Raw genomic sequence first — 27,418 nt, forward strand, 5'->3', positions numbered from 1 at the left:
CTGTAGTATAGTGGCAAACCAGCGCCACACTGCAATTCTAACCCTGCGAATGACGGGATTTATTGTTCTCCAAATCCCGCTGCGCTCGCGATTTGTGCCACTGGGCTCAGGCTTGGAGATGCTGGCCAGTGGTGCGAATGTCGATCACTGGGGTAGTCGGCTGCGGCTACTGTCGCTGTACCTTACAGCGCAAAGCATGCCTTCCGTACGGCGTACGCACTTGAGCAAGTTATTTCCGTCCACGCTGAACGGACCCGTGGGCCGAATGATGAAGTTCGGCATCGGGGAATCTAAACTTAAGATCATTCCCTAAAATGGTTGCTGCTGGGTGGGGGATGGGGAGTGGTCCCATGGACCACATGCCAAATAGTCGCGCAGATAGGTGTTTGGGTACAGCCAATCTGAGCAAAGAATATACCTACCCGACCGAGACGCTCTTTGATGATTGTTGGTACATATTATGGTTGGATGACTGATGATTATGATGGCTGGTGAGTGTTGCGGAAGATAGTGGGTTCCGAGTCTTGCCAAAGCGGCCGCGGTAGAAGTTAAGGTTACTACCTAGTAGCAGACCAAGTCAGCACGAAGTTTATCAGGCCCCGGCTGCTTCGGACGGCACCTGCCCTTTGGCCGTAGGAGTTCTTTAACTTCAGAGCGTGAACTAAGTTCCTGTCAGCCAGCCTCTGTCTGCTCTTGGCACGGACACCAATGTTAAAGTTCACAGTTGTCAAAAAGAGAAGCGTAGACGAGTGATACCTGATCTTTTACTAGATGCAGTATCGCCTGATAACCAGTCTTAGTGAGACCATGGAATGGATGCGGTCAAACCAGCCCCCGTACCAGACGTCATAGTCTCAATGGAGAGCACCTTTGAAGTTTGGAGATGCAGAAGCCAGCATGATGATCGCCAGAGAGGAGAGAGAGAGAGAGAGAGAGGGACTGGAAACTGAAAGATAATCAGGCACATCATTGGGGAGGAGAGGAGACAGGTGATTTTTGTTATAGGATTTCCATTATTACATAGCAAGTCCGCCAAAGGAAGCATATATTACGGTAACTCGCACGTAAACCCCGAAGTGGCCTGTCACGGGACGATCAGGTCACGGGTCGGCAGGCTACGGATGAGTCCCAGGGAAGACGATGATCTTCTGGAAAACATTTGCCAAACGCGGCCTGAAATTGGAACCGGTTTACATGAACGTATAGTCCATTGTCTATCTATTACTATATCACAATAAGTTTTTGTCTATCCTCGTCGCTAAGCGCCAAACATCCCTCCCTCTATCTTCCGAACCATAGTCGTAGTGGATGCCTTCTCGGCATCTTGGTCCCCCACATGCCGATGATCAGTGGAAATATGGACGTTAAGCGATGGGGTGCCGAGCAAGTTATGTACAATAGTCAAGCGGACACCGTTATCAGATCAGTCCGCTAGCGGGACCTGAGGTGCCGTGAAAGGAAAGAAAGTTGATCAAGAGAGTGTTGTCCAAATAGAGAAAAAGGAAAAAAAAGGTTTCTATACAAGCGTTGAGAAAATGAATTCACGGAGAAAGGAAGTAAGTATCATGAAACAATCGTGTCCTTCATGGTTCTGGGAGTCGGCCTTCTGAAGTTTGGGCCTTCTTGGACTCCCAATACTCAGGTGGTCGTGTCTCACGCTCCACCGTCACCGTCACATCCTGTCGGATTCTGAGGGCCCGTTCGGAGCCGTCCTCGCTGGGCTCGCGATCTTCGCTCGGCTCCAGGCTGACTTCCGAAATAGTTTTCTGGGGCGCAACAACGGTGCTTTGGTTGTAGTTGTGCATGCTGTATTCGCCAGATTGCAATTGACTGTGGGGACCGTAGTGACGAAATGCAGATCCCTTACTTGTCCAGGGACCAGTCCGATACCGTTCGGTGGTTCCTCGTCGTGACCCTCCGGTCCAACTCTTGAGCGCGGGGAACACATCGCGAAGGAGAGACCAAACAAGGGGTAGGTTGGTGACCAGGATAGCTACTGTTGCTTCCCGGAAATACCAGTTCATGTAAACATAAGAGATGAGAGAAGGAACGAGACAATAGAGTTTGTTCAGGAGGGCTGCGACAATGACGAAGATTCCCATGCCGAATAGAATCAAGAGAATCAACTTCTGCTTAAGAGGCACTCGAACTTGAACCATAAGTGGGAGGCCAATGATAAGCATGAAGACGTCCGCAGATATTGATAGACATCCTTGAACAATTTCATAGTACTGATATGTCGAGCATTGGTCTTGTATGGCAATTAGTGACTTGGCAAATATATCTCGCGGGGTTTATCTCTTCGACTGACCGTAGGGTGTAGGCACGGCCCAGTAATTCGATAAAGGCCGGCAAATTAGGAACAAAGACAATTCATTGCCAACGAAGCCAATGGCGACATAGACAGCGAGATAAGTCACCCATTTTCGTTGGCGTAATCCTTCGCTGGTAAGAATAATGTTAGACTGGAAAGTAGTGCTTGCTAGGTAGAGAATCATACGTGATGCGGGCATATATAACCAACATGCATGCCTTCATGGCATAGATAGCAAGGAGGAAGGAATGCTCCGATACAAAGACCCATTTGCTTCCCCTGACACGATCCGCCTTGATGGCAGGCGTTAAGTGCTTTATATCATTCTCGTCCATCAGGTTTGATCCGCCTCCAGAGGCGACTTGATTGAGGGCGACACATAATAGGGTATACCAGACGACTGCGAATAGCATCAAGTAATCATCTGCTTGAAGGTTCTGGTAACCTAATCGACGTATTCGTGCTACGCTATACAAAGGGAGGCAGTCAGTAAGAAAGACTTAGATGCACGATCATCCGCAGAAGATCTCTCTGGGTCAAGGGAGCTCACAATCGTAGTATGGCCCCCAATACTCCCACGCTGTATAGGGCCCATGTCTCTTTTGCGAAGCTTGTCGCAAAGGCGGAGTCTAGGCTCGCCATCTCACTTGAGTGCAGCCTAGAGGAATGCGATAAGGCCGGTCAATTGAAATCACCTGAGGGAGGGGGTACATATGCAGGGGCCAAAAGGGACATGGGCCGATATAAAAGGATTCACGCACATATTGCAATAATAAGGTTCTAGGGCCGGCACATTGGCCGAGGGATGATGTGTCCGAGTCAATCAATCAGCGATCCAGATTTAGGTATAACCTGTCCACATAGTAGCGATAGGGGAGACAGGGTAGAGTAGATGAAAGAATCCAGGAACGATCCTTGACGATGCGTGTGCATCGGTGGATGGGCGAATAGTATGGACTCGAGCCGGGGCCGGGTTTATCAACCAGACTAGTACCAAAGAGTTAACACCCTCTGAGGACAGAAAGCAGCGCATGGGGCACAGCAGCAACACCTTCAGGGTTAGAACGGACAGTGCCCGAATGGAAGTAAAGTAAATCAGACAGGCGGATCCGTAGTGGCCCAAGTCGGCTGCGGGGCTTCTTCTAGCTAGACTCCCACTACTTCCACTACTACTGTGTACAGTAGTAGGCTACTACTAGTACTGCTTACTGCTTGCCTCTGGATGGGTTGTCTCCACGACGCCAAACTAGCAGGGATTAACGTGGGGATCCAAGGTTCCTTGCTAGGAAGTAGGAATATTGAATTCGAGCTGGCCAAAAGTATACCATGGACACTTGCCGACTTCCATCCATTCCCATTCGTCCGGTACCTGGGCCTTACCAAGCATTGTTGCTTCCTTTCGGGGGAGAGAAGGTATCATTGGAGTGACAGTACTAGTACTACTATTCTCACGAGGATGTAATTATTTTCTTTTTTTTTTTTCCCAACTCCTAGCCGACTGTTTAGTAGCCACAGCCGAAATAACTGCACAGACGGTGAGGAGTGGCCAATATGAGGGGCATCTTTTGCCGCCTGAATCATGGAGCAATTGTTCGCAGGTACGAAATGGAGCGATCGACCATCGAACCCCACTTCCACTGCTGCATACGTATACTGTGCGACTCCTTTGAACCTCTGTGTGTATGCTGATAGGTGTTTAGGTATTATGAAGTATGAATTTAGCACAATATACTCGCTCGTGGACATAACCCACCCGATATCAAGTGCGACAGGAAACGGGGGAAATTTGAGCGAAACTAATTATACCGTTGACCACGCCTAAAGTACTAGACTACCAAAGAACGTGCAATTTAATTCACAAAGACCAATACTCCACCAAACGGGCACAATACAGTTGTGTCACCCACCAGCCTGCGTGTATTTATTTGATTTTCTGCTGGTGGGCTCCCGCTAGTGGCAACTTAATTTGGATCAAGGGCCCACTTAGCCGTGAACTTAAATGTGCCCCCCTCACCCCCCTTCCTCCACAATTCAGCCAGTCAGCAAAGACAGCGAGCCTGTGCTTCGATATTGCCAGCCGGCCAGCTCTCTTGGCTCTTTGCACATACCAAGACGGAAGGGACGGTTCCATGCCGGGGAAAGAATTTAAGCATTCAGTTAGCTGAAGCCTATGAGGGAAAAGAGAAGGCTCGGCCCCTCCTACAGAGTACAACTATTTCAATTTGTGGTACTACAGTTCGTCATGTAGAAAAGTAGAAATTTTCATCCTGCTGCCTGGGTCGTGTGAGCCGATCTCGAGCAGATCCTCCTTTAACCCGCCAGGGTGTCATAGGGCCATGGGCCCATCCCATCTCCCCCGTGGAGTAGGCGATCGGTTATGCCCATTCATAAATCTCAAACCACTGGCTGGTGGGTTGAGCCGTATTTTCTTAATTAATTTTTCATTTAGCCACTCACGAATAATCTCTGCGGCGAATTATTTGTGTTTTCTACGTCAACATCTGCGGCTTTAGCTGCATCATGGACCCGGCAGGATCGGGCTAGCCTCGGGAAAACCAGGGCTATTAACGTTGGATGCAAGCGACACCATCTCGTGGTGGATTAACCGAGGAGTGGTACGCAATTAGGTGTTACACTGGGAGCTTGTCGTTTGAGTTGTTGCTGCTGCTGCTGCTGCTGCTGCTGCTGCCTCGAGCTAATCAATGCTACCTTAGTCAGGGGTCTGTTAGTACTTTCAGTAACCATCTGGACGATCCAAGCGTCCCTGAATCTTTTGAGTTCGCTCTATTGTATGGCATGATCCTACTACTTTGTTGGTGCACAATATATATGCGAAAATTTACACCGTGTATATCAAGAATATTATGCATTCGCAGGTCATCCCACCCTGCAAGGTACCCCGCGCTGCGTGCTGCAGGCTTACTTTCTATCTAGTCTACCCATCTAGATCCCTCTGAAACTCGGATAGTGACACCACAACCCAAGGAACCCCCTAAAGATTAAACTTCAGCTCAGTATAGTATGCAATATGGCTACTCCCAATTCATTCTATCAATACACCCCTCGTATCCGTTCAGAATTCCCCCTATACTTTCGGAACCTGCCCGTGAATGGCCTCAATATGCTCTAACAATAAATGTAGCAGCCCTCGGAAGCCCCGAAGGAAGGCAACCTAGTTTCAGACAAACCATGCCTATATGCGACATCACCACCGGCTTGGGCTGCAGGGTGGTGTTTAGACTGAATCCTTCGATCCAATCAAGGCGATGGACACGATCGATTACCAGATCGGTGAACCTAGACGATTCTTAACTAGCAGGGATGTGCTATATTAAACTTTGGGGGTGTTACGCCAGTCAGGGTGAAGGATCTCAACTAGGCTCAGTTTTAGTCGGAGGATTATTAACAAAACTTGATTGTATAGTGTGGTTTCATTAGACAAATCCACCGTCATCAAAGAGTATGGTCCGTGTTCTGGAACAGCGGGATTCTATCCCGCTGCAGCTACGCCATCACTACCATTGTTTTGGGTGAACTATTAACCCAAGAAAAGGGCCGTTTCGCATCATTTCTACGCTATTAATTAGGGGCCGTTGATGAAGGGCTAGGGATACTGCCGGTGTTTCTCCGAGTAGATGGTAGATGGGGTTTCGTTTTGCAAGAGATCCTTCAATCTATATTGAGTGAGAAGACTATCTGAACGCTAAGGTGCGAAGTGAGACAGCTTATTGTTTCTAGGAGAGATCAGCTTCGGTTCTGGAAGAAACGGGTTCTCATGATGTTTAATGCCCTTTTGATCGTTCTAGACAGTAATTGCGCTAATAAATTAAAAACGGGACGGAAGTATGTCGCTGTCCGTTCTTCCAAGCCATTGATTCATTCATGCTACGCTATGATACTGGATTTTAAATAAAGAGTTGGCCAGACCCTTCGGAAAATACAACCCAAGCTGAAGGCCTAGTTCTGTGGTAGCTGAATTCCCCCCTGTCCACTAAGCACCCACGTCCTACCTCCGGCCGAGCCGAACGAACATCCCCAGTGTAAGCGCTGCGCCAGGCTTACTAGTATAGCGTGGACTTCTTTCGGCACACTAGAACGTTCAAGGTCAAAACCCCGGCCCTATGGGAGTTTCAGCGTCATCAGCTAATATACTGAGAACTACTATCTCACGTTTGTAACCATATCATAACTTGTGAATAATCACCATGGATAATGGGAATGTAAAAGTCAGTGGCATTGTTTGGTTAGTCTAACAGAGAACAAAGAAAGTCAAGGCCACGGTCGGATGGATTCGTGGCGCGATTTCCACAATCGGAGGGTCTCCACTCTTCAGGGCTTGGCAACAGCAGGCTGTGGTTACATGGGGGTTTTCTCAGTGGCATTAAGCAGACGGGGCTATGAGTGAGTTACTTCCACATCGAGGAACCTTACAATGAAGAATACCCCCGAAGGTACCGCTGCAGAATTTTCCGACTATATTTGACCGTATATAGATAGATAAGAGATATCAATATGTCACAAGGAGCAGAAGCAGTCTGGAGGCGTTTATCAAGATCGAAATGTTCTAGTCGTTGTATCTTATCAGGGCTCCTTATTAGACTTAAGTGAACAACCATGAGTAGTAGATAAGGCATTCTGTTCCACCACCCAATATGCCTGAACTTCGCTGTGAAATCATCCACCTCTCTTAGTTACAATACACTCGACTGTCACTCAGATACACCCACCTGCTGTCTTCAGTACTATACATATATCAATGTACATGATCTCCAACTCCAAGACCTCTAAGAAGCACAGATGAAGTCGGATACCCCATTGTGGGGAAAAGACCTGTTCACCTGCCATCCGGACTCCATTCCATCCAAATTATGATCGCACACCTAAAATCAACCTCAACCACGAGGGGATCAGTGGATTGCAGATGAAGGTATATCTGCTACAGCTCCCCCTTTGGGAATGGTGTCTCTCCGCGTGCTGCTGCTCTTAGTGACCAGCGGGAGCCAGTCAGAAGCCCTTCCCGACCCGCTCCCGTCCAGATTGGCCACCACCAGCCAGTCTCTTCAGGCAATGATTGGACTGTTTCCCTCTGAGGGTTCCAAAAATGCTCCACCAGTTGGAGAACCACCGGGTCTTGAGGTCGGTCTCATACTGTCTACTCCCTGCTGTATAGTGAGAGAGAGGAGGGTGCCCTGCCTGGGTCCTGCCTGTCTTTCCCCAATCGACTATAAACTGGGACTCATCCCAGTGCTGCTCACTTCCCTGATCTTCATACTCACTTTTCTTCACGGTCATACGGTCATCGAAGGAGCAATGTCTGGGCCTACGTTCTCCTGAATTGATTATTCGAGGCTGCCATTTAATTCCATACCCGCAAACTTCAGTCATTCCTTCGTCGATCTCTATACACTATTGCTTCCGTCGCCTGGATTCGTTTACCTCAAGCACAAGAGCAGTCTTTCGCTGATTAATTCGGAAACAACCTCTCATTTGTACGCCTCTATCGACATATACGTCTTGCCGTCTCGTCTCTTCGTCTCCAGATCCAGTTACAATCTTCTGCGTATACGCCCCGTCCCTCGAGATGGCCGCCGAGAAGGAAGTAGAGAAAGTGGGAACAGCCGAGGCTGGGGATGATTCGACTTCGATTGAAGTGGTCAACGCCTCAGGTCATCGTCAGGAAGTCGAACGGAACTTCAGTCTACTGAGTATTTGCGCTGTCGCTGTTACGACTGGAAATACATGGATTGCTCAAGGTGGCAGTGTGGTATGCTAAGCTAGCCTCGTCGCTTTTCATACTTATGGTAGCGTAAATGAACTGACAGTATCTTCTTAGACAACTGCACTGAGCAATGGAGGACCATCAGGTGTGATTTACGAATTGTATGACGCCACTCAACCCTAGAAGAAGGCCCAAGCCGTCACTAATCGTGATTCTAGTATTGCTGTTTCAGTTTGCTACTGGCTTGTTGCAGCATCGATTGCTGAACTGGCATCTGGAATGCCTTCTGCTAGTGGAGGTATGCGCTTCTACAAACACTGATCATGACTTTGTTAGGTTGCTGACAGAACTACCAGTCTATCACTGGGCTTCAATCACAGCGGGAAGATACGGTCGTGTTTGCGGTTTCTTCGCTGGCTTTTGGAACTCCCTTGCCTGGATTCTCGGTGCTGCCTCCATGTCCGCTATCCTAGGGCAGCAAACTGTCTCTATGTATGCCCTCATGCATCCTGGCTTCGTCCCTCAGGCATGGCATATCTTTGTCAGCTTCATCATCTGCACGTGGCTTTGCTGCTGCATCGTCCTTTTCATGAACCGGTTCCTCCCGCATATTGGCAATCTTGGCATGTTCTTCATCTTGGCTGGTGTGTTAATCACCATCATCGTGTGTGCGGTCATGCCCCATGTTAAGGGCTCAGGCTATGCCACAAGCAAGGATGTCTGGAGTAGTTGGGAAAACGACACCGGTTATTCTAGCCAGGGCTTCGTTTTTGTTGCCGGTATGCTCAATGGTGCATACAGTGTGGGCACTCCTGATTGCTCGTCACACCTCGCGGAGGAAATTCCCAAGTAACTTTCCCATCATGACGATAATATCTTTGGTATACTAATGATGAACAGGCCAAGCCGTAACATTCCCAAAGCTGTTCTGGCTCAGATGGGCGTCGGCTTTATCACCGGTATCTTCTACATGATGGCCATTTTCTATTCAATCACCGATCTCGACGCAGTCATCAATAGCGTCTACGGATTCCCCCTTGCCGAGATTTACCGTCAAGCAACAGGATCCCGGGGCGGTGCAATCGGTCTGCTTATCGTGGCTTTCATACCCACAGTCATCACTTGCGCTGGTTGCTACATCACTGCTGGTCGCACCTTGTGGACTATCTCTCGTGACGGAGCAACTCCTTTCTCTCGCTGGCTCGGACATATCAACACGCGGATGCACAACCCCTTCAATGCCACCCTGGTATGCGGTGGCATTGTTACTATTCTTGCTTGCATCTACGTCGGATCCACCACTGCCTTTAACGCTTTCGTTGGCTGCTTCGTGCAGCTGTCCAGTCTCTCGTACTTCGCCGCCATCTTTCCGCATATGCTTACTCGCCGGTCCTCGTTCGCACCTGGTCATTTCTGGATGGGCCGTATTGGATATCTTGTCAACCTCTTGGCATGCATCTACATTCTCGCCTTCGTTGTAATTTTCTGTTTCCCTTACGCCCTGCCCACCGATGCCGCTTCGATGAACTACGCCAGTCTGATGACTGGAGGCTTGACGATCTTCGTGTCTATCTGGTGGCTTTTCCGCATGAACACCTATGAGGGGCCCAAGTCTATTCCTATGACCGACAAGGTGATTGTGGCTGACGCGGACTAAGCGTTATTAGATAGAATGTTTTGGCTTTTGAACATAAGGCGCATAAGTCCGAGCAATGTTGCTGGCTTATCACTAAGTGCTGTGCTCTATCTGACGCAAATATATCTAGAATAATATTTATGAGCTGTATATAATCTTGACACTGATTCGGTTCGAATGCAATGCGTTGACCTCCGTAGGAGGAAAATCATCGTGCTCAAAAACCAATGATTATGTGAGAAGCTTTCCAAAGCTTCCATAAAAGACTGAATCCAATGTAGACAGTGTAGATGCTATAACATATAGACTCCACAAGGCACCGCATGCCTTACTGCCGGAAAAGGCAATAAGCACTGTATCATCACGTGATGTCGCGACACCCGCGCGTCTCGAGGCTGTCGCGTGCAGCAGAAAAGACTCATCAACTCCACGGTGCAACTGTCCAGCAGAAAGCATCAGGAACCATCAATCGTGATGGTTTTTAAGCCATTTAAGCCTCCTTCGATGAGGAAGCCCCTTCAGCCTACTGTTTCGAGACCAGCTGTGCCAACTGAAACTTCCGAGGCTGACGGCCCTCCAGCTAAGAAGCCGCGTTTACAGCCAGAATATCCGGCAGATGTTGAGAACACCACTCCGGCCTCTGAACGACCGGTAAAGCCTGTAACTCAACCCAGGAAGGATGTGGAACCCTCAGCGGAATCAGGAAGCCCTGGTGATGTCTCTGGAAATAGGTATTTCAATGTCCTATGGTACGTGCAGTCTATCCTGTTATATTCGGTGATAAGATGATAGCTATCAAGGCTAACGAGCTGTGAAGGCGCAAAGTCACTACGAAGAAAAATAAGACGTGGGACGGCGACGGGGTCCTGACGATACGCGAAGGCTACGCCTACTTGCAGGATGTTTCCGGAAGAGACATGGGACGGGTGATGTATGGCTCCCGCCTCGAACCTGGTGTAATGCTATCGATCGGAGGCAAAGAAGTGGAGATAGATTCGGAAATGTCAAAGAAAGAGTACTTGTCTGGTCGTCAGTATCTGCAAACGAAGAAAGTTCCACCTCCGACAACACCACCTACCAAAGCGTTCGTTCCTGTTCGAAGCAGTACTGGTACTTCTGCTTTGACGACTGTTGCTAAGAGTCAACCTGCAAAGCCTAATGTACCAACGCTCGCCAACCCTGCTTCGAGGAAAGGAACAGTCACTGGCACGTACAAAAGGCCGTTGTTGGACAGCACTGTTTTGCCACCCACGCCGTTGGAGAAGCCCGTTCCACGCCATGATCCTAGTCAGCCTGGAGCGCTGGTCATGAAGCGACCGGATTCGGTGCCAAAGGGGAAACAGATTGTTGATGTTGTTGTTGATCCGTTTCTGGCTAAACATTTGCGACCTCATCAACGCGAGGGTGTTCAGTTCTTGTATGAATGTGTTATGGGAATGAGGTCCTTCAACGGTGAAGGGGCTATTCTAGCAGATGACATGGGATTGGGCAAGACCTTGCAAACCATAACCCTCTTGTGGACTCTTCTGAAACAGAACCCAGTATACGATAGTCCCCCGGTTGTTAAGAAAGCTCTTATTGTTTGTCCGGTCACTCTAATCAATAATTGGAGGAAGGAATTTCGCAAGTGGCTTGGAAATGAACGAATTGGAGTTTTTGTCTTCGATGATAAGAGGAAACGACTCACTGATTTTACGAGAGGAAGGGCTTACAGTGTGATGATTGTGGGATATGAGAAGCTTAGATCGGTGCAAGAAGGTATAGCCAACAGCAACGGGGTCGACATCATTGTTGCCGATGAAGGTCACAGACTGAAGACGCTTCAGAACAAGAGTGGCCAAGCTATCCAGTCCCTGAATGCGACAAAGCGGATCATTTTATCCGGTACACCCATTCAGAACGATTTGAAGGAGTTCTTTGCCGCGGTAGATCTTGTAAATCCCGGCGTCTTGGGAACTTTCAAGTCGTTTGTTAGGGAATTCGAGGGTCCGATCGTCAAGAGCCGGCAGCCCGAGGCGACTAGAAAGGACATAGAGAAGGGAGAGGCGAGGAATGAGGAGCTACGAGAGCTTACCTCCAAATTCATGCTGCGAAGAACAGCCGATATACTGGCTAAATATCTCCCTCCGAAGACAGAGTATGTGCTATTTTGCAAGGCGACGCGCACGCAAGCGACCATATACCAGAACGTCCTCGCCTCCCCAGTTTTTCAAAGCGCCCTCGGAAACTCGGAGAGTGCTCTCCAACTTATTACTATCCTCAAAAAGCTCTGCAATAGTCCATCTCTGCTTACGCCCAGAGACGTGAATGAGAAGCCCAGCGAGACCATCGCCGCTCTCTTATCTTCTTTACCACCGAACCTCCTGCGCCACTTCACCCCTTCATCAAGTGCCAAACTCCGTGTCCTGGATCAGCTACTCGATGGTCTACGCACAAAGACCTCGGAGAAAATAGTCCTTGTCTCCAACTACACTTCTACCTTGAACCTACTAGCAAACCTACTTACATCTCTCTCCCTCCCCTTTCTCCGCCTGGATGGCTCCACCCCCGCACAGAAACGACAATTACTAGTGGAGGACTTCAACCGCCTCCCACCGAATCTCTGCTTCGCCTTCCTCCTGTCCGCAAAAGCTGGAGGTACCGGGCTCAACCTCATAGGTGCCAGCCGACTCGTCTTGTTCGATGTGGACTGGAATCCCGCCACTGATATCCAAGCCATGGCACGTATTCATCGTGATGGCCAGAAGCGCCACTGCCGAATATACCGCATCCTCCTCAAGGGCAGCCTCGAAGAGAAGATCTGGCAGCGTCAAGTAACCAAAATTGGGCTCGCCGACAGCGTCATGGAGAAGAGGGACAGCGTGGCCCAGTTTTCGCGGGACGAGCTCAAAGACCTGTTCCGCCTGGACGAAGAAAGCAAGTGCCAAACACATGAACTATTAGGCTGTGACTGTGGCGGTAATGGGCAAATTGTCTCACCAACAACGACTGAGAACGAGGACGAGGAAGACGACAACTCATCCCCAAGCTCCCTCGAAGACTTTCCCGATCTACCTACCCTCATCAAAGCCTCTCAAGTAGACATGGAGAAGCAAGAGCGTCTAATCCGATCCAGATTCAGATCCCGACCCACAACTCGCAGGTCGAGGGCCGGGGGGACCAAAAATGAGGATGACGATGAAGACGAAGCTGAAGACGACAACAACATCGAACCCACGAACCAACAAAAGAACCGAATCCAGCAATCCCTATCACAATACTGTCACATCGACCCCGTCCATCTCACTGCCACGGTTACAGATACCGCCGAACAAGTCGAATCAACCATCGACGACGATGTGCTTCTTTCTTTGCTCAAAGACGAGGACAGTAATAGAATCGGATATGTCTTTAAAAAGGCGAGCATAGCAGCAGCAGAGCCTGAGCCTGAGCCTGAGCCTAAGACGAAAGAAGATGGCAAGGACGGGTCTTTGGCGTCTTCTTCGGTTGTGGTTATTCCGGATTCGGATTGAATCATATATCGACTTCCTACGTACACAGGCACGTATACACATAGAAGCGCATACATACCGACATACATATAGTATAGTTATACGAATAGATGCATGCATGGGTTAAGTGGATCTTAGTGTATTGTGTATATAGAAGCATGCAATTGGGACTTCTATTTGCACGGGTATACAGAGTCTAAGTGTAGTAATATAATAACGGGATTAAGAGATACTATGTTATTACAGTGCCGGCTTGAAGTTGAGCAGTGAGGAGGAATGAATCAGTGAGACTTGAAAAGGTATAGTAAGAGTAAGGAAACATTAATGTGACTTAAGTAATAGTTCAATGGATGTTAAGTTCGATGTAGTATTTCATCAGACTCTAAGATTTGCATCGCACATTCGCAGTTCGTCTTCCGGTTCATATACACGTGGGCATCTAAAAAATCGTGAAAGGGGGAAGGGCTTGCAAGAGGGCAAATAAGGGAAATGAAGGAAATATGGAAGATAAAAAGGAAAAGTAATGAAAGAAATAAACATCAGCAAGAGGGGGTATGAATATGCACATGAAACAATAAGAATAACACCTGCAGTAAGATATAGGAACATCGCTAAAAGTCAAATGCACGAACGAGGGGACATGTTCGAAAAGTTGAGAAAGAAGGTTAGAAAGAGTATCCAGGGTTAGATATCATGTCCTGACGAAGACATCAGTTTAGTATTTGGACTTTCCGACAAGTCCGAAGGTGTATGCTGCTTCAGCTTCACTCTTCATTTGGATCATATAGATCTTAGAGCTACCGACGGTAACACCGCCCTTCTTGGGCATGGTTCCGCCTTCGTTTTCTTCCCATACGGACACGGCGATACCGGTTCGAGCAACTCGCTCGAAAGAGCTTTCGCCTAGGCAGACGTCCAGGAGGACCTCGCCGCGAGTCTTGCCTCGGACGAGAATGCGTTTCTCGGGCTCCGCTCCGCGTCGGGGAGAAACGGATCCAGATGCTGGGGAAGTATCTTCGGCTCCTTCTGCAACGCTGCTGGCATCTCCGCGCCCGCTGGCCGTATCGGAAGCACGAGGTGCTGAGGGCGCAGGCATAATCGTTAGTCTTGCAGCACCCATATCGCGCCACTTGGATTGAGTTTCACGCAAGTAAAGTCGGATCTTAGCGTTAGACAGACCGATACCATCACTACCTTTGATGGCGGCTGCAATACGACCAATGCCGGATGAGGGAGAGGCATTCGATCCGGAACCAATGGAGCTTGAGTACAAGCTGTCTTCATTCTGCCCATCGCGAGAGGTGAGCGAGGAACGAGAGATGTTAAACATCTTGCTTCCCCCTCCGAACCGCTTCAGTGCTGAGAATGCACTGCTCATAGTTCCTACGCTACTCTCAGAGTTGTCGGCAACCGACCGTGGGGAAATAGATGCACGGTAGCTTCGCCTGCGTCGTGGCCAGCCGAACAACCCACCATTCTTCGTTGGCGATTCCACGGGCGCTGGCTGCTCTGCGTAAGGCCCTCGGGCATTCTGTAGGGCTATGTAGGTTGGGTTATTGATGCGCGCTTGGTTGATGAGGCCGTATAGGAATTCGCACTCGTCGGCGTTTCGAGATCGAAACATGATGTTGTTACTCCAGTTGATCTTGGAGCGTTTGGTCGGAGGGGAGCGAATACTTATGTCAATGGCTGTGCCGCGACGGATGGGCACAAGGGGTGTGAGCTCAAGGGCAATCAGTGGGCGTGCTTTCTTTGTGTCGCTGTCATCTTCCTCCATTCCGGCTGGTGCATTACCCACGTCATATGCTTCTATGAGCCCAGGACTGACTATGACCTTGCAATCATCGGGGAAGATGCTATCCCATGAGCCCTTCTCCGACCAGGCGAAGACCGATGCAACCACTGTAGACGACTTGCTTGGTTGCGAAGGCACGGATCTATATCCGCCCTGAGAGGCCGAGTTGGACAGTGACAGAGAGCTACTAGCAGACGTGGCTTCTGGAGCCTGGGCTTTTGGCTTGGTAGGAGCTTCAAACGGTGGCAGTGATGCGTGCTCATCCCCTGACTCATCTGAGCTGTCCGTGTCCGAATACTCGGAGCCCGAATGCACTTCATACCGACGCACAGTCGATGTATCAGAATCTGAGTACGAATCCGAAGCAGTAGACGGTTCATATTCATGCTTTAGAGGCGAGGAGCCACGGCGTCTAGTCCGCACACCACTAGGGCTAAGCACAGGGGTGTTTGGCAGGCTGGAGCCAATGGAACTCGGTGAGCGAGAATGAGTCGGCGGAGGTGGAGGGGACTCATCTTCGTCAACCTGGTCCGATTCCGAATGCTTGCGAGAATGAGTTTTGTCCTTGCTAGGAGTTTCGGGGATGTCATCATATTCCACAGGAGGGAAATCATCGTCCTCGGTGGACGCCAAAGAGTCCGAAATGTATGTCTGACTGCTGCCCTTTCTGAGTTTCGGAATCAGAGGAAGATCCATTGACGGCACGGAAGACACTCGGGGAGAACTCTTTTCAGGGGTACTCTTCGTTGGAGTTTTCGGGTTCTGCTGCTGCTGCTTGGGTTTCTTCTCTTCTGAACGTTTGGCTTCCTCGTGGACTGGATGGGCTCCCCGATCCAAGCTTGGGTCTGTTGGTGTGGTAGGGCTAGAAGGAATGATCTCTCCATTTCTGTTGACCCTCTTGGCCTTTGACCGTTTGAGGCCGGGGGAAGGTCTGTCATCGGCCGTGAAGCTTTTTCGGGGTTCCCTGGCATGCAAGATAGATTGCGGAGGCGGGGACTTGATCGAGAACTCGTCACCAATACCATAGTCCGATTCTGGAGTTACTGCACTTTGCAGTGAAGTACGGGCCTCACTGATCCAGGAGCTCACGGTACTTGGATCCGAAAGATGATCCTTAGGGGTCAAGGATCGACGCAAGGTACGAGAAGTAGGCTTCTCTCCGATAGGAACGTTGACATTTGAAGGACTTGGTGGGGCTTTTTGTGCCTGAGAGGCTTCGTTGGCTGAGGATATAGTTTTAGCTCGTTGGCGCTTGGTCCTGTCAATGAAGCTCTGGGTTCTACAGATAGCCGGTGGGAGAGGATTCGAGCCCAGCATCTGAACCCATTCAAATCCAATATCCTCTTCATCAATTTGAAGCACCAGCAGTTCTTGCCAGGATTTGGTATGGTTCGGGCCACTGCGTAGCATGACCACGATCTCGCCCTTCACGTCGCCGTTGCGAGCAGAGACACGGCCAACCTCGATAGGAGGGAATAGCAACCAACGATCTGTATGATCGATTTCGCAGATTAGTAGATCTCCGCCTGCCTTATTCCCAGCGGCCCCGTCTCTCAAGAGGAGCTCTGCGCGGCAGTCAATGATCTGGCCACTTGTGTGGTACAAGGAAAGATTGAAGAAATCGCGGGCCCGGACTCTTCGGCTTCTGTCAACAGTAACTCCAGGAAGTGCACCCAAGGTCGCAGGATCTCTGGCACGCGTAGCGTCAACATTGGCAGCAGATTCATCCTCAAGCCTTGCTCTCTCTTCGCGCGCCCGGCGGCGGGCGTCTGTCACAAGGCTCTGATACACCGCAGCAACATCCTCGGCCTTGTGAGATGGCTGAATGGTCTTGATTCCTTTGAAGGTCTTTGCGAGATACTTCAGGCGTACGAGAGGTCGCTTCAGAAGGTAAGCCACGTCAACCTTCTCACCATCACTATCCACCACATCGCCGTTCTCATCCCTTGCCATGCCCTCATCCAGACTCTTTGTGTCGGTATTGTCGCCTGCCTCACCTTCTTCAAGAGGCGCGAGGTTGACAATGACGTCTTTGAACCCCAGTCTCCAAGCCTTCAGGTATTCACGATACACTCTCTGTGCCCCGTTCGCCCAGGTAAGTAGAGCTTCCACATCATCCTGCGGAATGCGCTTGTGAAGCGTTTTCAGTCGCTCAATAGCAACTCCCATGTCCACTATGGGCTTGCTGAAATTCACCTCATCCTTCGGATCGGCAGAAGGTCGAAAGAGTCCAGCCGCAATAGCAGAATCAGATTTTGATAGCACACATGTCAAGAGGACTGGAATAACACCACCGACCAGGGTCTTAAGCTCACGCATGTATTTTACCTCGTCAGCAGCCAACTCCTTAAGAAGGTCAGGAATGTTTTCTGTAGTGATGCGACTCTTCGTTTTCAGACTCCTGGCAGATCGAAGGCTTCTACTCCGGCCACTTGGAGCAGAGAGGACTGATATCAAATCATCATGAGTAGTGAGGCGCCTCTTTAACTGGGAGGAGATTGCAGGAAGTGAGTTGGGGTCGAATTGGTCCCTTTTCTCCTCCTCGTCGAGCTTTGCCTGGGTGGACTCTGCCTCCCGTTTTTCCGATGCGGCATCTTGTCCTGATCCTGTAGCATTCTTCGTTGTGCTCATAGATTCAACAGATCCGATTGTTGAGAGGGGATGGGCCCCTGTCGTGGGAAATGGCTTTCGACGACCAAGGGGCACCGGTGCGTTATTCGCAGACACTTCGGAACCCTCTGACAACTGTTGGGACTCAGTCTCTGATGCATTATCGTTGTTGGCACGGGGTCGTTTGCCAACGGGTAGCTTATCGGCGCCTGATGACCGCGGTTTCTCCTCACGTTCTGTAGGTGCCTTGTGTTTGTCCGAAGTAGCGCTGTCCTTCTTGGGCTCTGCTTTCTGTTCTGCTGTCTTTGATTGTTCGCTTGTAGTCGGGCCATCTTTCCTCTGCGCTGGCGGAGCAGCCTTCTTCGATATGTCGCTCGCAAGGGGAGGCTCGGTATCGCTCTTGTCCTTCGGCACATCCTCTTGTTTCACGGGATCCTTCTTCTTGCCGGTTTTAGTGTTTAATGGCGCGGGTATCTCGACATCGGGCTCCATGTCCTCCACGAACGGGTCGGGCGTTTCAGAAAGCCATGCCTCTATTTTAGCGCCTCGGTTGGGTTTCGGAGGTTCTGGTTTAGCGAACATCCTCTTTGATTCATCGAGCATATGGGAGAATATGCCGGCTTTTGGGGGCTTCACCGTTCCCCGGCCTCTAGGTGCAGCACCCCGGGGTACTGCATTTGGACCTCGCGCACGTCGCCTGGAGAGTTCTGAGAAGTCGGCCTCGCTTGTCGCCCACTCGGAGTCCTCGTACAGTCCTCCGTCCCTTGTCTTTGCACTCTGCGACAGCTCCGACCGTGCACGTACATGGGTTTTGTCGGCGGTTGGAGGTCGCGAAAAGGACTTGGAAGAACCATTGTGAGACGCACTCTCCTCCTCGGCCTTGTCCTCGGGTATTATATCGACATCTCGAGATGCCCTCGATTTTCTCCGTTCTCTTGTCGCGAGGTCGGATGCTATAGCAGCCCTGCCCCTTTCCTTGTTGCGGGACGGAGAGGGCAATATTGTATCCTCCCGCGCACCTTCCGCCTCGTCACCCTGCGGAGAACGTAGACGGTCATTTGTGGTATACTCGGCAATGCGTTTTGGCGGAGGGAGCCTGGAAGAAGGCGTCTGGGTAGGGGTTCGGTTCAGCTTCCAATGCTCATCACTAATGACTCGTTTGCGAGGTGTGCTTTTGCTGCGTTTCCTCGTTCCAGAGCCATTGGAACTACCGGAACCCTTATCTTCGACAATTTTGGAGTTGGTATCGGCTGTTGAATTCTCCTCGTCGTCGTCGTAGCAAACCCCATCATTGGCAGTGATTACCCCGCCCCCCTGTTGCTGCCACTTGCGAACCTTTGCTCGCACTGAATTCGTATCGTAAATGCCTAGGGGTACTCCAATGTCGAGCGGTTTCTTGGTCGGGGATGTTCTGGTGCCTCCCCCACGGTTGGAGGGGCGCTGCGGGTTGGCAGGAGTCGGCATGGAAATCTGCGACCGGAACCAGGCATTAGCAGTGAAATTGAGGTCGCGGAGGTTGATCGAGATGTCAGACGGAATCAGCGGATAGATGCGATCGCAGAGCTGACATTTTTTTGTAGGGTAGTGTGAACAAAGAAAGATAGGAGAATCCACCCACCGACGTCACCAGTTGTTTGTTTATGGGAGGGGAAGCTCACTCGAGGTCGAGGCACCGACAGCACATACCCTGGTAACAACCACAAGGTAGCGGTTCTGCTGGGGAGAGAGCAATTAATTGGGACACCACAAAAGCAAAATACGAATTTCAAGACAGAATATGCAACGCGAAAGTCAAGAACAAGCAAGGAATTGAGCGAGAATAGGCGGTCAAGTGCAGAATGGAGACCGGACGTAGGCAGCGCAGCTTCACTAGTCTAGTACACACGGACGGCGCTGGTTTAGAGGGTCGAGTAGCTGGCGCGGGGGACATTCAGTTGCTAATTTGGATGTCTCCAGAGGCCCTCATTCATTTCCGAGAGTTTGAAGAGGCTCTTTCAAGAACAATAATCCACAAGGCCAGCCTGGATGCACAACAATAACAACACAACACACCAGTGTGTTGATCCAATTGTGTCTGGTTCTGGTGGTCCCTATACTTCGCTGGAACTGCGGGACGGACAACAGACGGACAAGGACACACTTTCGGCCCTCTTCTGGGTTTGGCAGAAAGGCTGCCCGGGAAACCAGCTTGAACTCTGCGCCACTCACTGGGCCCCAACCAATTCCATGGCCAGAATGCCCCGTTCGTCACAGATCTGGCGCCCAAGTTTAGTTTGCACCAGCCAACCGCATTCCGCCAGAAATGATGATTTGCTGCTGCTCTTGGGCTCGACCGTTCAGAGCTCAATTATTCATTCCGCGACCGGTGGTTCGACCCTCCCTTTCTCTCTCAAGTGGAATCGAATGGATCAGGTACATCCGTCCAAGATTCCAGACTTGTAGGGAAATGCCCCCCCCTATTTATCTATCCATCCCTTCCCTTCTTCTTCTTTTCTTTACTCCAGCTTACCCTGCACGGTCATGGTCATAGCTGCTGGCTGATGAGATGCACATGGGCCCTCAATCCCCACCTGACTTTGCGGCCTCTGCATCCCATGCCTCGCACCCTGTCACCACCCTGGCCGCCCAATGTCGTGGTCGTTTGAAAGTTTCTCATCTCTTTCCGTTTGAAATCCGATAAATAGAGCAGTCATATTGCACCGCGGAACAGTAGCCGTAAGACGATCATTCCGGTGTGATTAACGTGTTTTTCGGAGCTATACCTTCTGTTTGCCGGAAGAGCAGGAATGCCTAAACCGATCCACCGGGGGCTACGCGTCACAGAGTGGGCTAGAAAGGGAAAAGTATTCTACCTGGTTTATTGATAATTCGAGTGCGTTGTCATGCACTGGGCTATGCGGATTGCTTTTTCCCACTCGGGTGCTGTTGATTGGAGACTCGACAAGAGAGAGCTGTTCCGGCCGAAGCGAAGATCATCTCATGCGGGAATGCCCTCTGAGATTAAACGCATGCATGGTCAGGGAAAGGTCAAGGCCCTTGGTCTGCGTTAGCCAGCACTACCCCTCATCTAGATGCTGTTCCGTTTATAACACGGGTGACATCATCTCTCACTGTACGTCTCTCTATCGGTCCTTGCGCTGTTTGGAAGTATTTTCCACGGCTCTAAGAGCCTCTGTTATTGTCCGGATACTCTGGTAAAGATAGTCTAGGTCCATCGTCAGCTCTAAACGAGTGGTAAACAAGCAAGGGAGCCGTGAGACTGGAACGTACAGAATGGAACCACAATCCAGATGAAATTCATGAGGAAATAGTACACCCAAAAGTAGTAAGGCTCCGGGCGGCAGTACGGTCGGTCATGAACGTAGTGATCGAACAAGCTGGTCGCATAGTACAGAGCATCGCCATAGAGGTGGCTCATGCACACGATGATCTGCAATGGATGGCGCAGAGGATGCTGAGAAAGGGTCAAGTATGCGACCAAATAACAGAGCGGGCCCCAAAGAAGCTATTCCAGTATTTTAGCAACGGTGTCGCAGACGGAGCTAAGGAGGACAACGAGCAGGGGTCCCTGCAGCCACGGGTGCACCTACGACCGTGATAGTCTCCATACATAAGACAAGGGTATCTGAGGTCATGTATCGCGAATCCGACAGAGCATATTCCTTCCATAGCTGACCGAAAAAGTCCTGCGCGGATGCCATACGAGCATGGTTGATCATAAAATAACCCTCGAAGAAGCAGTGAATCGTACCCGCTGGGAGTTCACACTGCAATTAGCATCGAGAATTGTTGTCTCGCTGTTGGAGCAGTACGTAACTAAGGAGTTCGACTTACAGAGGGCAAACCACAGAACAGCAAGACGGTCGGCATTCTTTAGCGTTGGTCGGAGTCTACTGGTCAGGGTGAAAATGATTCCCAGTAAAGCTGCCGCGCCCACGCTAGCAGTACTGAGGATACTGAGTAAGGAAGCCTCGTTCGGAGCATAACCATGGATTTGAGCATTGAGGGGGTAGTAGGGATGGGGTAGAGCCTTGGAGTCCATGGTAGTCATTGTGTTGAGTCCTTGGATTGAGCGATCGATGGTTGGAATTGACAGAGGCTCGAACAGGAAGAGGTTTCTCTCACTTATGTATGGCTCCAGTAGTCGGTCGGAGTAAAGTATAGTGGGATGCTCAATTGGTTTTTCCCAATTCGGTAAAGAGAGTACAGTAAATAACCAGACCTACCCAAGTGACTGGACTGGGGAGCCAATGTTGTCAAGCGAGTACCCCTGGCTGAATTCCTTTTCAAATCGTCTCCTTTTGCTCTCTTTCTGTGAACAACTGGATATCATGATGGAGCAGCTGTTGAATAGCAATTGCAACTCATTCAGCTGATCCGCACGGGACTAACCTGATGGAGCTAGCGGGATTGACGTCCTCAGGCAACGACAGCTTCTCCGCAACTCTTGCCCCCCCAAAGGTCCGCTAACTGTTTGACCGACGCCAGCTTGTATCGTCCGATGTCGCCATCTCCGTGATTCTGCTCCTCTCACTCATTCCATGGGGTCGGTCACCTTCGCTGATTACGCGCTCTCCGGCAATGGCACCTGGTCCTTTTAGACGCAAGCCCCTGGGGCTTGACGTGCCCCGCCCCGCTACGGTCGTCGAGTCGCCGCCTGGCATTGCGGCCCTCTTCGTCATTCGTTTCGATATCAAGGCCGGGTGAGGGATTCCAAGTCTGTTTTAACAGCAACCCACGCAAACTATTCTGCTTACTGACGGCTCTTACGGAATATAGATACGTGATATCGTGGAAGCGTACTGTTCCCGGGGGTAAGTAGCACCCTGCTGCTTCAACGGTCCTCCCCGTGATAGCGTCGCCTAACCCAGCCGATCGTATAGTTGAAGTTGAAGGAGCTGTGGAGTACAAGTCGCTTCCATCTGGTCTGCACAATGTCTCAGAAGATCTGGTGTACGTATACTACGGCTTCGTCCGGTCATGAACGCTTGCTAATAGCTCGGTCTTGCCAGATACTTCGTCCACGAGCAATATGCTGGCATCAGCGCGTTTGTCAATTGGCCGGCTGAGGAAGCGGAGCGAAATGCAAAGATGTTTGCTATCGGGGTTCTCGTCCCATTAAGCTCCGGAAGATTGGGGAAAAGCTGGCGACATGCTCCCAAGCTCAAAGAACTGGCGGCGTAAGTTGAAATCCCATGCGCTGTCCTTTTGATCCGGCTGTTGACGCTTTCGTGATCGCTTCCAGAAACTATGCCGAGGATATGTCCAATACGCAACCTTTGACGGAGTACTGGGATAATTACGAGATTCGTGAAAGTGATTCTTCCGCTATGCCACCCGATTCCCCCATGGAGTCTCCTCTCAGTCTCCGGCTGCGGGCCCATGGTGATCTAAGAGATGCCGTCCATCGAACCCGCGCTTTCAGTGATGCAATCGTGTTGGAAACGCCCAGGCCGGCCCTGACGCCCTTCCACCCAGCTTCCTCGCTCCCTAATTTTCTAGATTCCTTCGGTCCTCTCCTATTTCCTCTGTACAGAGCAGCACTGCTGCGCAAAAGGATCCTTTTCATGGCTGAGGCGCCAGTTCAAGAGCCCTGTAGCTATGGTATGATTGCTATCCAATATCATTCCACCCATGCTTACAGTCAAATAGTGTACGATCTTTCTTTATTGGCCTCCTTACCTAATTCGCTCCTTCCTTTACTGCCGCAAAACGGTTTACCCTCTCCGCGACCTCGCCCATTGTTCAACGTCGGCATTCATGATATTCCTCACCTCTCGTCTTTTGTAGGCACTTCGGTCAATGCAGAACATGACGCAGCCTGGATTGCATGCAGCACAGACAGCGTTTTGACCATGAAGCCTGAGCTCTTCGATGTTCTTGTCACCTTACCTCCCGCTCACTCCAAGAGCGCCGCAGAGAAGGTATTTCCTACCATTTCTTTCTTTCATACGCAACCGCCAAAGGGCAAGACGCCCCAATCCATCGAAGTCAGAGCAACCCAGCGCGACGCACGACGTTACGCTACCCTTCGCAAGGGTCTTCGACACGTAACCCAAGAAGAAGAAGCAGCATCCACTGAAGCCGACGACGACTCGGACGCAGCCTCGACGTACTCTTCCAGTCCCATTGTCGAACCTCTCTCATGGACACGCTTGGCATACACCTCCTTCATATGGTGGGCATCAGCCGGCGAGAAGCGTGACGGTCTCTCCGAAGAAGAGGAAGAAGAGCACCAAATGGAACAGGACACGCGCCTGCTAGCCAGTGTAGAAACTCTTCCCAGCCCACCCTCTGGATCTCTCGGCCGTCGAAGCAATCAAGCGCAGGAGTCGACCCAGCCGCCTGAAATTGCCCTAGTCGCGTACTTCCGTCGCCTCACAGCCCAAATCTTCATCACTCTATCCGACGTACTTGCCCGGCACGATAGCCGCAATTCCCCCGATGACGATGAAGATGACGACGAAGAGATACCCGAAGAGGACACCATTCCTTACGAAGATGATCCAGAAGACGACGAAGGTCCCGGCCCCTCCCTTACCATTGGCCGACAATCCACCCAAGAAGATGATTCCAGATCTCCGTTGCTACAACAGCAGACAGGGACCGGGTCGCGCGACACCAGAGCCTCCTATGACGATAGCGATCCAGTAAAGATCACTTCTGAAGATCTGACCGAGATGGGCCTGGATATCTGGAGCACAGCTGACCGTCTGTTTGTCGAGGAACTGGTTCACCTGTGGTGGGGTCGGAAGGCACGTGTGGACAGTGCAAGGATCAGATGTTGCGGTATTTCCATCATATAAACGGTGTATGTGCTGGTTGGGCTGCAATAGTGAGATGCATCCTACTTCTTGTTCGTTTCTTCTTTCTATATTTCGATATCGTCTTGTCTGGCACTATGTGTACGCATGAAAGTATATACGGCCCGGTATTAGCATTTATAGACTGTCTAGTCCATCTCTAGGAATGCTCATGCTAGGCTAATAGTGCTACTACTACTCAAATGACTTTTGTAAAAAGAAGGCGAGTTCACATTGAAATTGTCATGTCAATATCATAAAGGTTCTAGTCTTCATCCAAACAGCATCGTAGAAATCAACCTATATACAAAAAAGGGTGGGTTCACCAAGCAAAGAGAATAAAAAAAATCACTAGACAAAGGAGAGTAGAGAATGATCTAAGAGAATGTCAAGGCTGATAAGCGATGCTCATTTGCCATGGGGTTGGGAAGATGATAGAATGGACCAAAATAACAAAGCACTCAAGTGGGACGAAATTAACCTCTTGATATATGCAAGAGGGAAATAAGTAATGGTCGTAGCTTTTCGCAACAGGCATAACAAAAATGAATACAAGAGAGCACCGTTTATGCCCAACAAAAATCAACATCCAAAAAGAGAAAAACGCCATTTCGCTCGGAGGACCAGGGTATCAAGAGAGAGTTGAGTCGTTAACCAAGAATATGAGGAATGAGAGATGATTTTGGATCGTTGAGTCAAGCGCACTGATCCTGGCTGTCATGTTCAGCCAGTGATGGGACGGCGGTTTCAGTAGTGGGACATTTGGATAGGAGCGCTCATATCCCTCCGACTTCTGATGGAACCGTCGCTTGCATCTGGATTCTGGACGCCAGGGTACCGTCGAGCGCTCCGGACAGGAGTAACTCCCATGCCTCCCGAGCGAAGCCCGCTTTCACTGGCACTGACAGACCTCTTCATGGTGTTTGCTCTCTCTCTCCGCGCTCTAATCTGAGCCAGTGCTTCTTCTCGGCTGATGGGGGTCCCAGGCACGTCGGAAAAGCGATTTGATCCCCCATCATCGCGCAGAGGAACCTTCGTGGGGTCATTGTGCCTCTCAGGGGTGCCGGCTTCATGTCCAATGGGCATCACAGGATCCCATGGCACATCAACAACCGCTGGCGAGGGGTGGCCTTTCGGGGTAGCTTCACGATCCGTTATAGAATCAAACGGAGCCTGGCGCTGAAGAGACCCATACTTCAGGGCAGGGCTACCAGACATCACACGGGCGTCTATTCCGTGTTCAGCGTAGGCTGCTGGTGACTGATGATCGTTTGCAATAGCCTCGTTGGCCTTTCGGGGAGATCCTCGTACGGGAGAAGGGAAGGTGTGGAAGGTTCCAGTGGCAGGTGAGAATGTTATCAAAGGTTCCTCCGGAGGCTCATCGTCATCGTCATCGTCAACATCCTGGATCTCCTCGACCTCTTCAACGATTTCATCCACATCTTCATCGACGTCATCCCCGGCCACCTCGCGCTCGGCTGCTTCTTCTCCGGCAGGATCCTCCATCAGTATTTGTTCCTTGACACTTGTCACATATCTAGGCTCGCCTTTAGGAGTATGAGACGGACTTGGCTCCTCTGGTGCAGCAAGTGCGTTCTGGTCATCTTTGTGATGTTTTGGGTGTTCCAGCTCATCCTTTTTCGTCGTATCCACGCTTTGCGGTTCATGGGTATGAGGAACGCTTTTCTGCTCTGCCAAGCGGCAAGTGCAACGTTTAAAATGGCACTCCAGGCGCAAGAATTCGAGCATTCCCTCGGCGTCGACTCTGAGTTGACGCTCGCGCCTGAGGGACTCCTCCAACTCAGCGATTTGTTCCTCATGTACATCGAGTGTCGTGATCTCCGCGGCCTCCTTTCTAGGAGTTACGTCTGACATCCTTTGCCTCTTGGGAGGTGTATCCTTGACCGGTGAAGATTCAGCGACATTGGCTTGAGGCGGGTTGGCTATTTCCTCAGCAGATCGTTTGGGTCTCCGAGGGGTAGGTGTCAACAAGAGATTGAGATCGCCTTCAGTCAGCGACATTCGTCCAATATCGTTCTTCTTCTGCTGCGCTTGCGCTTCGAGCTTCTGCGAGTGGTTGTTGGCCTCGGCGGCCCGTAGCTGTTCTTTAAGGACCTCCATCTCCTCCGTGAGGCCAGCAATAGCATAAGCACGTTCGAAAGCCTCCTGTTTCGCTTGTTCTTTGGCTGCTCGCTCTGCCTGGGCCTCGTCTTTGTATCCTTTTGCTTCGTTTCTTGCGTTTTTCAGCTCCTCCTGTGTTTTCACCAGAACGGAGCCAGCTCGAAAAGCTTCCTTCCTCGCCTTCCTAATTTCTTTTTCGAAAATTGATCGCTCGTGGGCCTGGCGTTCTTTTGTTGTTTGCAGTTCTTCCAGCAGGGACTCCAGTCTTTCACTTATCCGGCGCTCCCGCGACTGGGCTTCAGAAAGCTGAGCGGAAACATTGGCCAACGCCGACTCAGCCTCTTCGCGCCCAAGGATAGCCCGCTGGAGAGCTGCCGTAGATGCTGCTGAAGGCTGTGAACCCTGCGCGGGGCTGTTTCCTCGCGACAAGTTGTTCAGATACGCGACCTTGGCCTGTACATCGGTGAGTCCTCGGGGAGTCTTCCGCTGAATGTTGAAAATATCCGATGACATTGAGGGTGAGCCAAGTCCGATCTGCTGGTTCATCCGGTCTGGTGACAGGGGATTGAGGGCCTTTGTCGGGCTCGGCGTCGCGCTCGATGGAGAATCCATCGCGGCAGTATGTGCTGTTGCTGTGGGTGGTTAGTGTAATAAAATGATGCGTTCACTCAAGACTCAAACATGACAGTCGTGTCTCGAGGGATTGTGAAACTAGTAGGTGCCGAAGGAAGCCCCGTGGAAAATCCACCTGGAGTGGAGGTGAGAGGAGAGTAGTGCTCGGTTGATGATCCCCTAATCGGTGACGCACCCACAACAATCAAACCGATCCCGCCGATTCCACGCTTGTTTGTTGCTCGCGCCGCAGTCCCGTGACCGTTGCCCGGGACAACTATGATTAGCCGTATTGGGAAGGCGGGGTTCACGTGTCA

General features: G+C 50.6%; 7 protein-coding genes across 7 annotated transcripts; 3 read left to right on the forward strand and 4 right to left on the reverse strand.

Moving 5' to 3' along the window:
* Positions 1-1,218: 1,218 nt before the first annotated feature.
* BO79DRAFT_246329 (uncharacterized protein) lies at positions 1,219-3,040 on the reverse strand. Its single transcript, XM_025685553.1, has 4 exons — positions 2,865-3,040; positions 2,501-2,782; positions 2,312-2,445; positions 1,219-2,251 (listed from the first exon to the last, which is right to left on the reverse strand). Exons 1-4 carry the CDS (start codon positions 2,954-2,956, stop codon positions 1,584-1,586), a joined length of 1,176 nt encoding a protein of 391 aa, XP_025538272.1. The 5' UTR covers positions 2,957-3,040; the 3' UTR covers positions 1,219-1,583.
* A 4,373-nt stretch (positions 3,041-7,413) lies between these two features.
* Positions 7,414-9,857, forward strand: BO79DRAFT_246330 (putative choline transport protein). The gene is made up of 5 exons (XM_025685554.1): positions 7,414-8,078; positions 8,148-8,194; positions 8,252-8,331; positions 8,390-8,882; positions 8,934-9,857. The coding sequence occupies exons 1-5, from the start codon at positions 7,896-7,898 to the stop codon at positions 9,688-9,690; spliced, it is 1,560 nt and encodes a 519-aa protein (XP_025538273.1). The 5' UTR covers positions 7,414-7,895; the 3' UTR covers positions 9,691-9,857.
* Positions 9,858-10,037: 180 nt separating this feature from the next.
* BO79DRAFT_269303 (DEAD/DEAH box helicase) lies at positions 10,038-13,201 on the forward strand (the record flags this gene model as incomplete). Its single annotated transcript, XM_025687184.1, has 3 exons — positions 10,038-10,055; positions 10,129-10,418; positions 10,487-13,201. The coding sequence occupies 3 exons, from the start codon at positions 10,038-10,040 to the stop codon at positions 13,179-13,181; spliced, it is 3,003 nt and encodes a 1,000-aa protein (XP_025538274.1). The 3' UTR covers positions 13,182-13,201.
* Positions 13,202-13,716: 515 nt separating this feature from the next.
* BO79DRAFT_246332 (uncharacterized protein) lies at positions 13,717-19,495 on the reverse strand (the record flags this gene model as incomplete). Its single annotated transcript, XM_025685555.1, has 3 exons — positions 13,717-19,128; positions 19,252-19,278; positions 19,451-19,495. 3 exons carry the CDS (start codon positions 19,493-19,495, stop codon positions 13,876-13,878), a joined length of 5,325 nt encoding a protein of 1,774 aa, XP_025538275.1. The 3' UTR covers positions 13,717-13,875.
* Positions 19,496-20,687: 1,192 nt separating this feature from the next.
* On the reverse strand, positions 20,688-21,875 carry BO79DRAFT_246333 (EXPERA domain-containing protein; the record flags this gene model as incomplete). The annotated part of the gene is made up of 4 exons (XM_025685556.1): positions 21,400-21,875; positions 21,156-21,319; positions 20,836-21,070; positions 20,688-20,770 (listed from the first exon to the last, which is right to left on the reverse strand). The coding sequence occupies exons 1-4, from the start codon at positions 21,614-21,616 to the stop codon at positions 20,688-20,690; spliced, it is 699 nt and encodes a 232-aa protein (XP_025538276.1). The 5' UTR covers positions 21,617-21,875.
* A 186-nt stretch (positions 21,876-22,061) lies between these two features.
* Positions 22,062-24,558, forward strand: BO79DRAFT_238640 (uncharacterized protein). The gene is made up of 6 exons (XM_025684831.1): positions 22,062-22,268; positions 22,345-22,379; positions 22,449-22,518; positions 22,578-22,745; positions 22,811-23,169; positions 23,218-24,558. The coding sequence occupies exons 1-6, from the start codon at positions 22,147-22,149 to the stop codon at positions 24,369-24,371; spliced, it is 1,908 nt and encodes a 635-aa protein (XP_025538277.1). The 5' UTR covers positions 22,062-22,146; the 3' UTR covers positions 24,372-24,558.
* An 83-nt stretch (positions 24,559-24,641) lies between these two features.
* Positions 24,642-27,225, reverse strand: BO79DRAFT_175821 (uncharacterized protein). The gene has a single exon (XM_025679818.1). The coding sequence runs from the start codon at positions 27,099-27,101 to the stop codon at positions 25,116-25,118; it is 1,986 nt and encodes a 661-aa protein (XP_025538278.1). The 5' UTR covers positions 27,102-27,225; the 3' UTR covers positions 24,642-25,115.
* Between the last annotated feature and the right edge of the window lie 193 nt (positions 27,226-27,418).

Source organism: Aspergillus costaricaensis (genome assembly GCF_003184835.1).
Source record: "Aspergillus costaricaensis CBS 115574 unplaced genomic scaffold BO79scaffold_21, whole genome shotgun sequence".
Taxonomy (NCBI): Eukaryota; Fungi; Ascomycota; class Eurotiomycetes; order Eurotiales; family Aspergillaceae; genus Aspergillus; species Aspergillus costaricensis.

What these genes read in the sequence shown, in the direction of transcription:
- BO79DRAFT_246329 (XM_025685553.1), bottom strand. Translation starts at nt 2,956, where the DNA reads ATGGCGAGCCTAGACTCCGCCTTTGCGACAAGCTTCGCAAAAGAGACA. An exon ending in TTGGGGGCCATACTACGATT is followed by an intron (nt 2,783 to 2,864) that starts GTGAGCTCCCTT and finishes CCCTTTGTATAG; the next exon opens with CGTAGCACGAATACGTCGAT. An exon ending in GGCCGTGCCTACACCCTACG is followed by an intron (nt 2,252 to 2,311) that starts GTCAGTCGAAGA and finishes TTGCCATACAAG; the next exon opens with ACCAATGCTCGACATATCAG.
- BO79DRAFT_246330 (XM_025685554.1), top strand. Translation starts at nt 7,896, where the DNA reads ATGGCCGCCGAGAAGGAAGTAGAGAAAGTGGGAACAGCCGAGGCTGGG. An exon ending in TTGCTCAAGGTGGCAGTGTG is followed by an intron (nt 8,079 to 8,147) that starts GTATGCTAAGCT and finishes GTATCTTCTTAG; the next exon opens with ACAACTGCACTGAGCAATGG. An exon ending in TCAGGTGTGATTTACGAATT is followed by an intron (nt 8,195 to 8,251) that starts GTATGACGCCAC and finishes TCGTGATTCTAG; the next exon opens with TATTGCTGTTTCAGTTTGCT.
- BO79DRAFT_238640 (XM_025684831.1), top strand. Translation starts at nt 22,147, where the DNA reads ATGGCACCTGGTCCTTTTAGACGCAAGCCCCTGGGGCTTGACGTGCCC. An exon ending in GAAGCGTACTGTTCCCGGGG is followed by an intron (nt 22,380 to 22,448) that starts GTAAGTAGCACC and finishes CCGATCGTATAG; the next exon opens with TTGAAGTTGAAGGAGCTGTG. An exon ending in TCAAGAGCCCTGTAGCTATG is followed by an intron (nt 23,170 to 23,217) that starts GTATGATTGCTA and finishes ACAGTCAAATAG; the next exon opens with TGTACGATCTTTCTTTATTG.
- BO79DRAFT_175821 (XM_025679818.1), bottom strand. Translation starts at nt 27,101, where the DNA reads ATGGATTCTCCATCGAGCGCGACGCCGAGCCCGACAAAGGCCCTCAAT.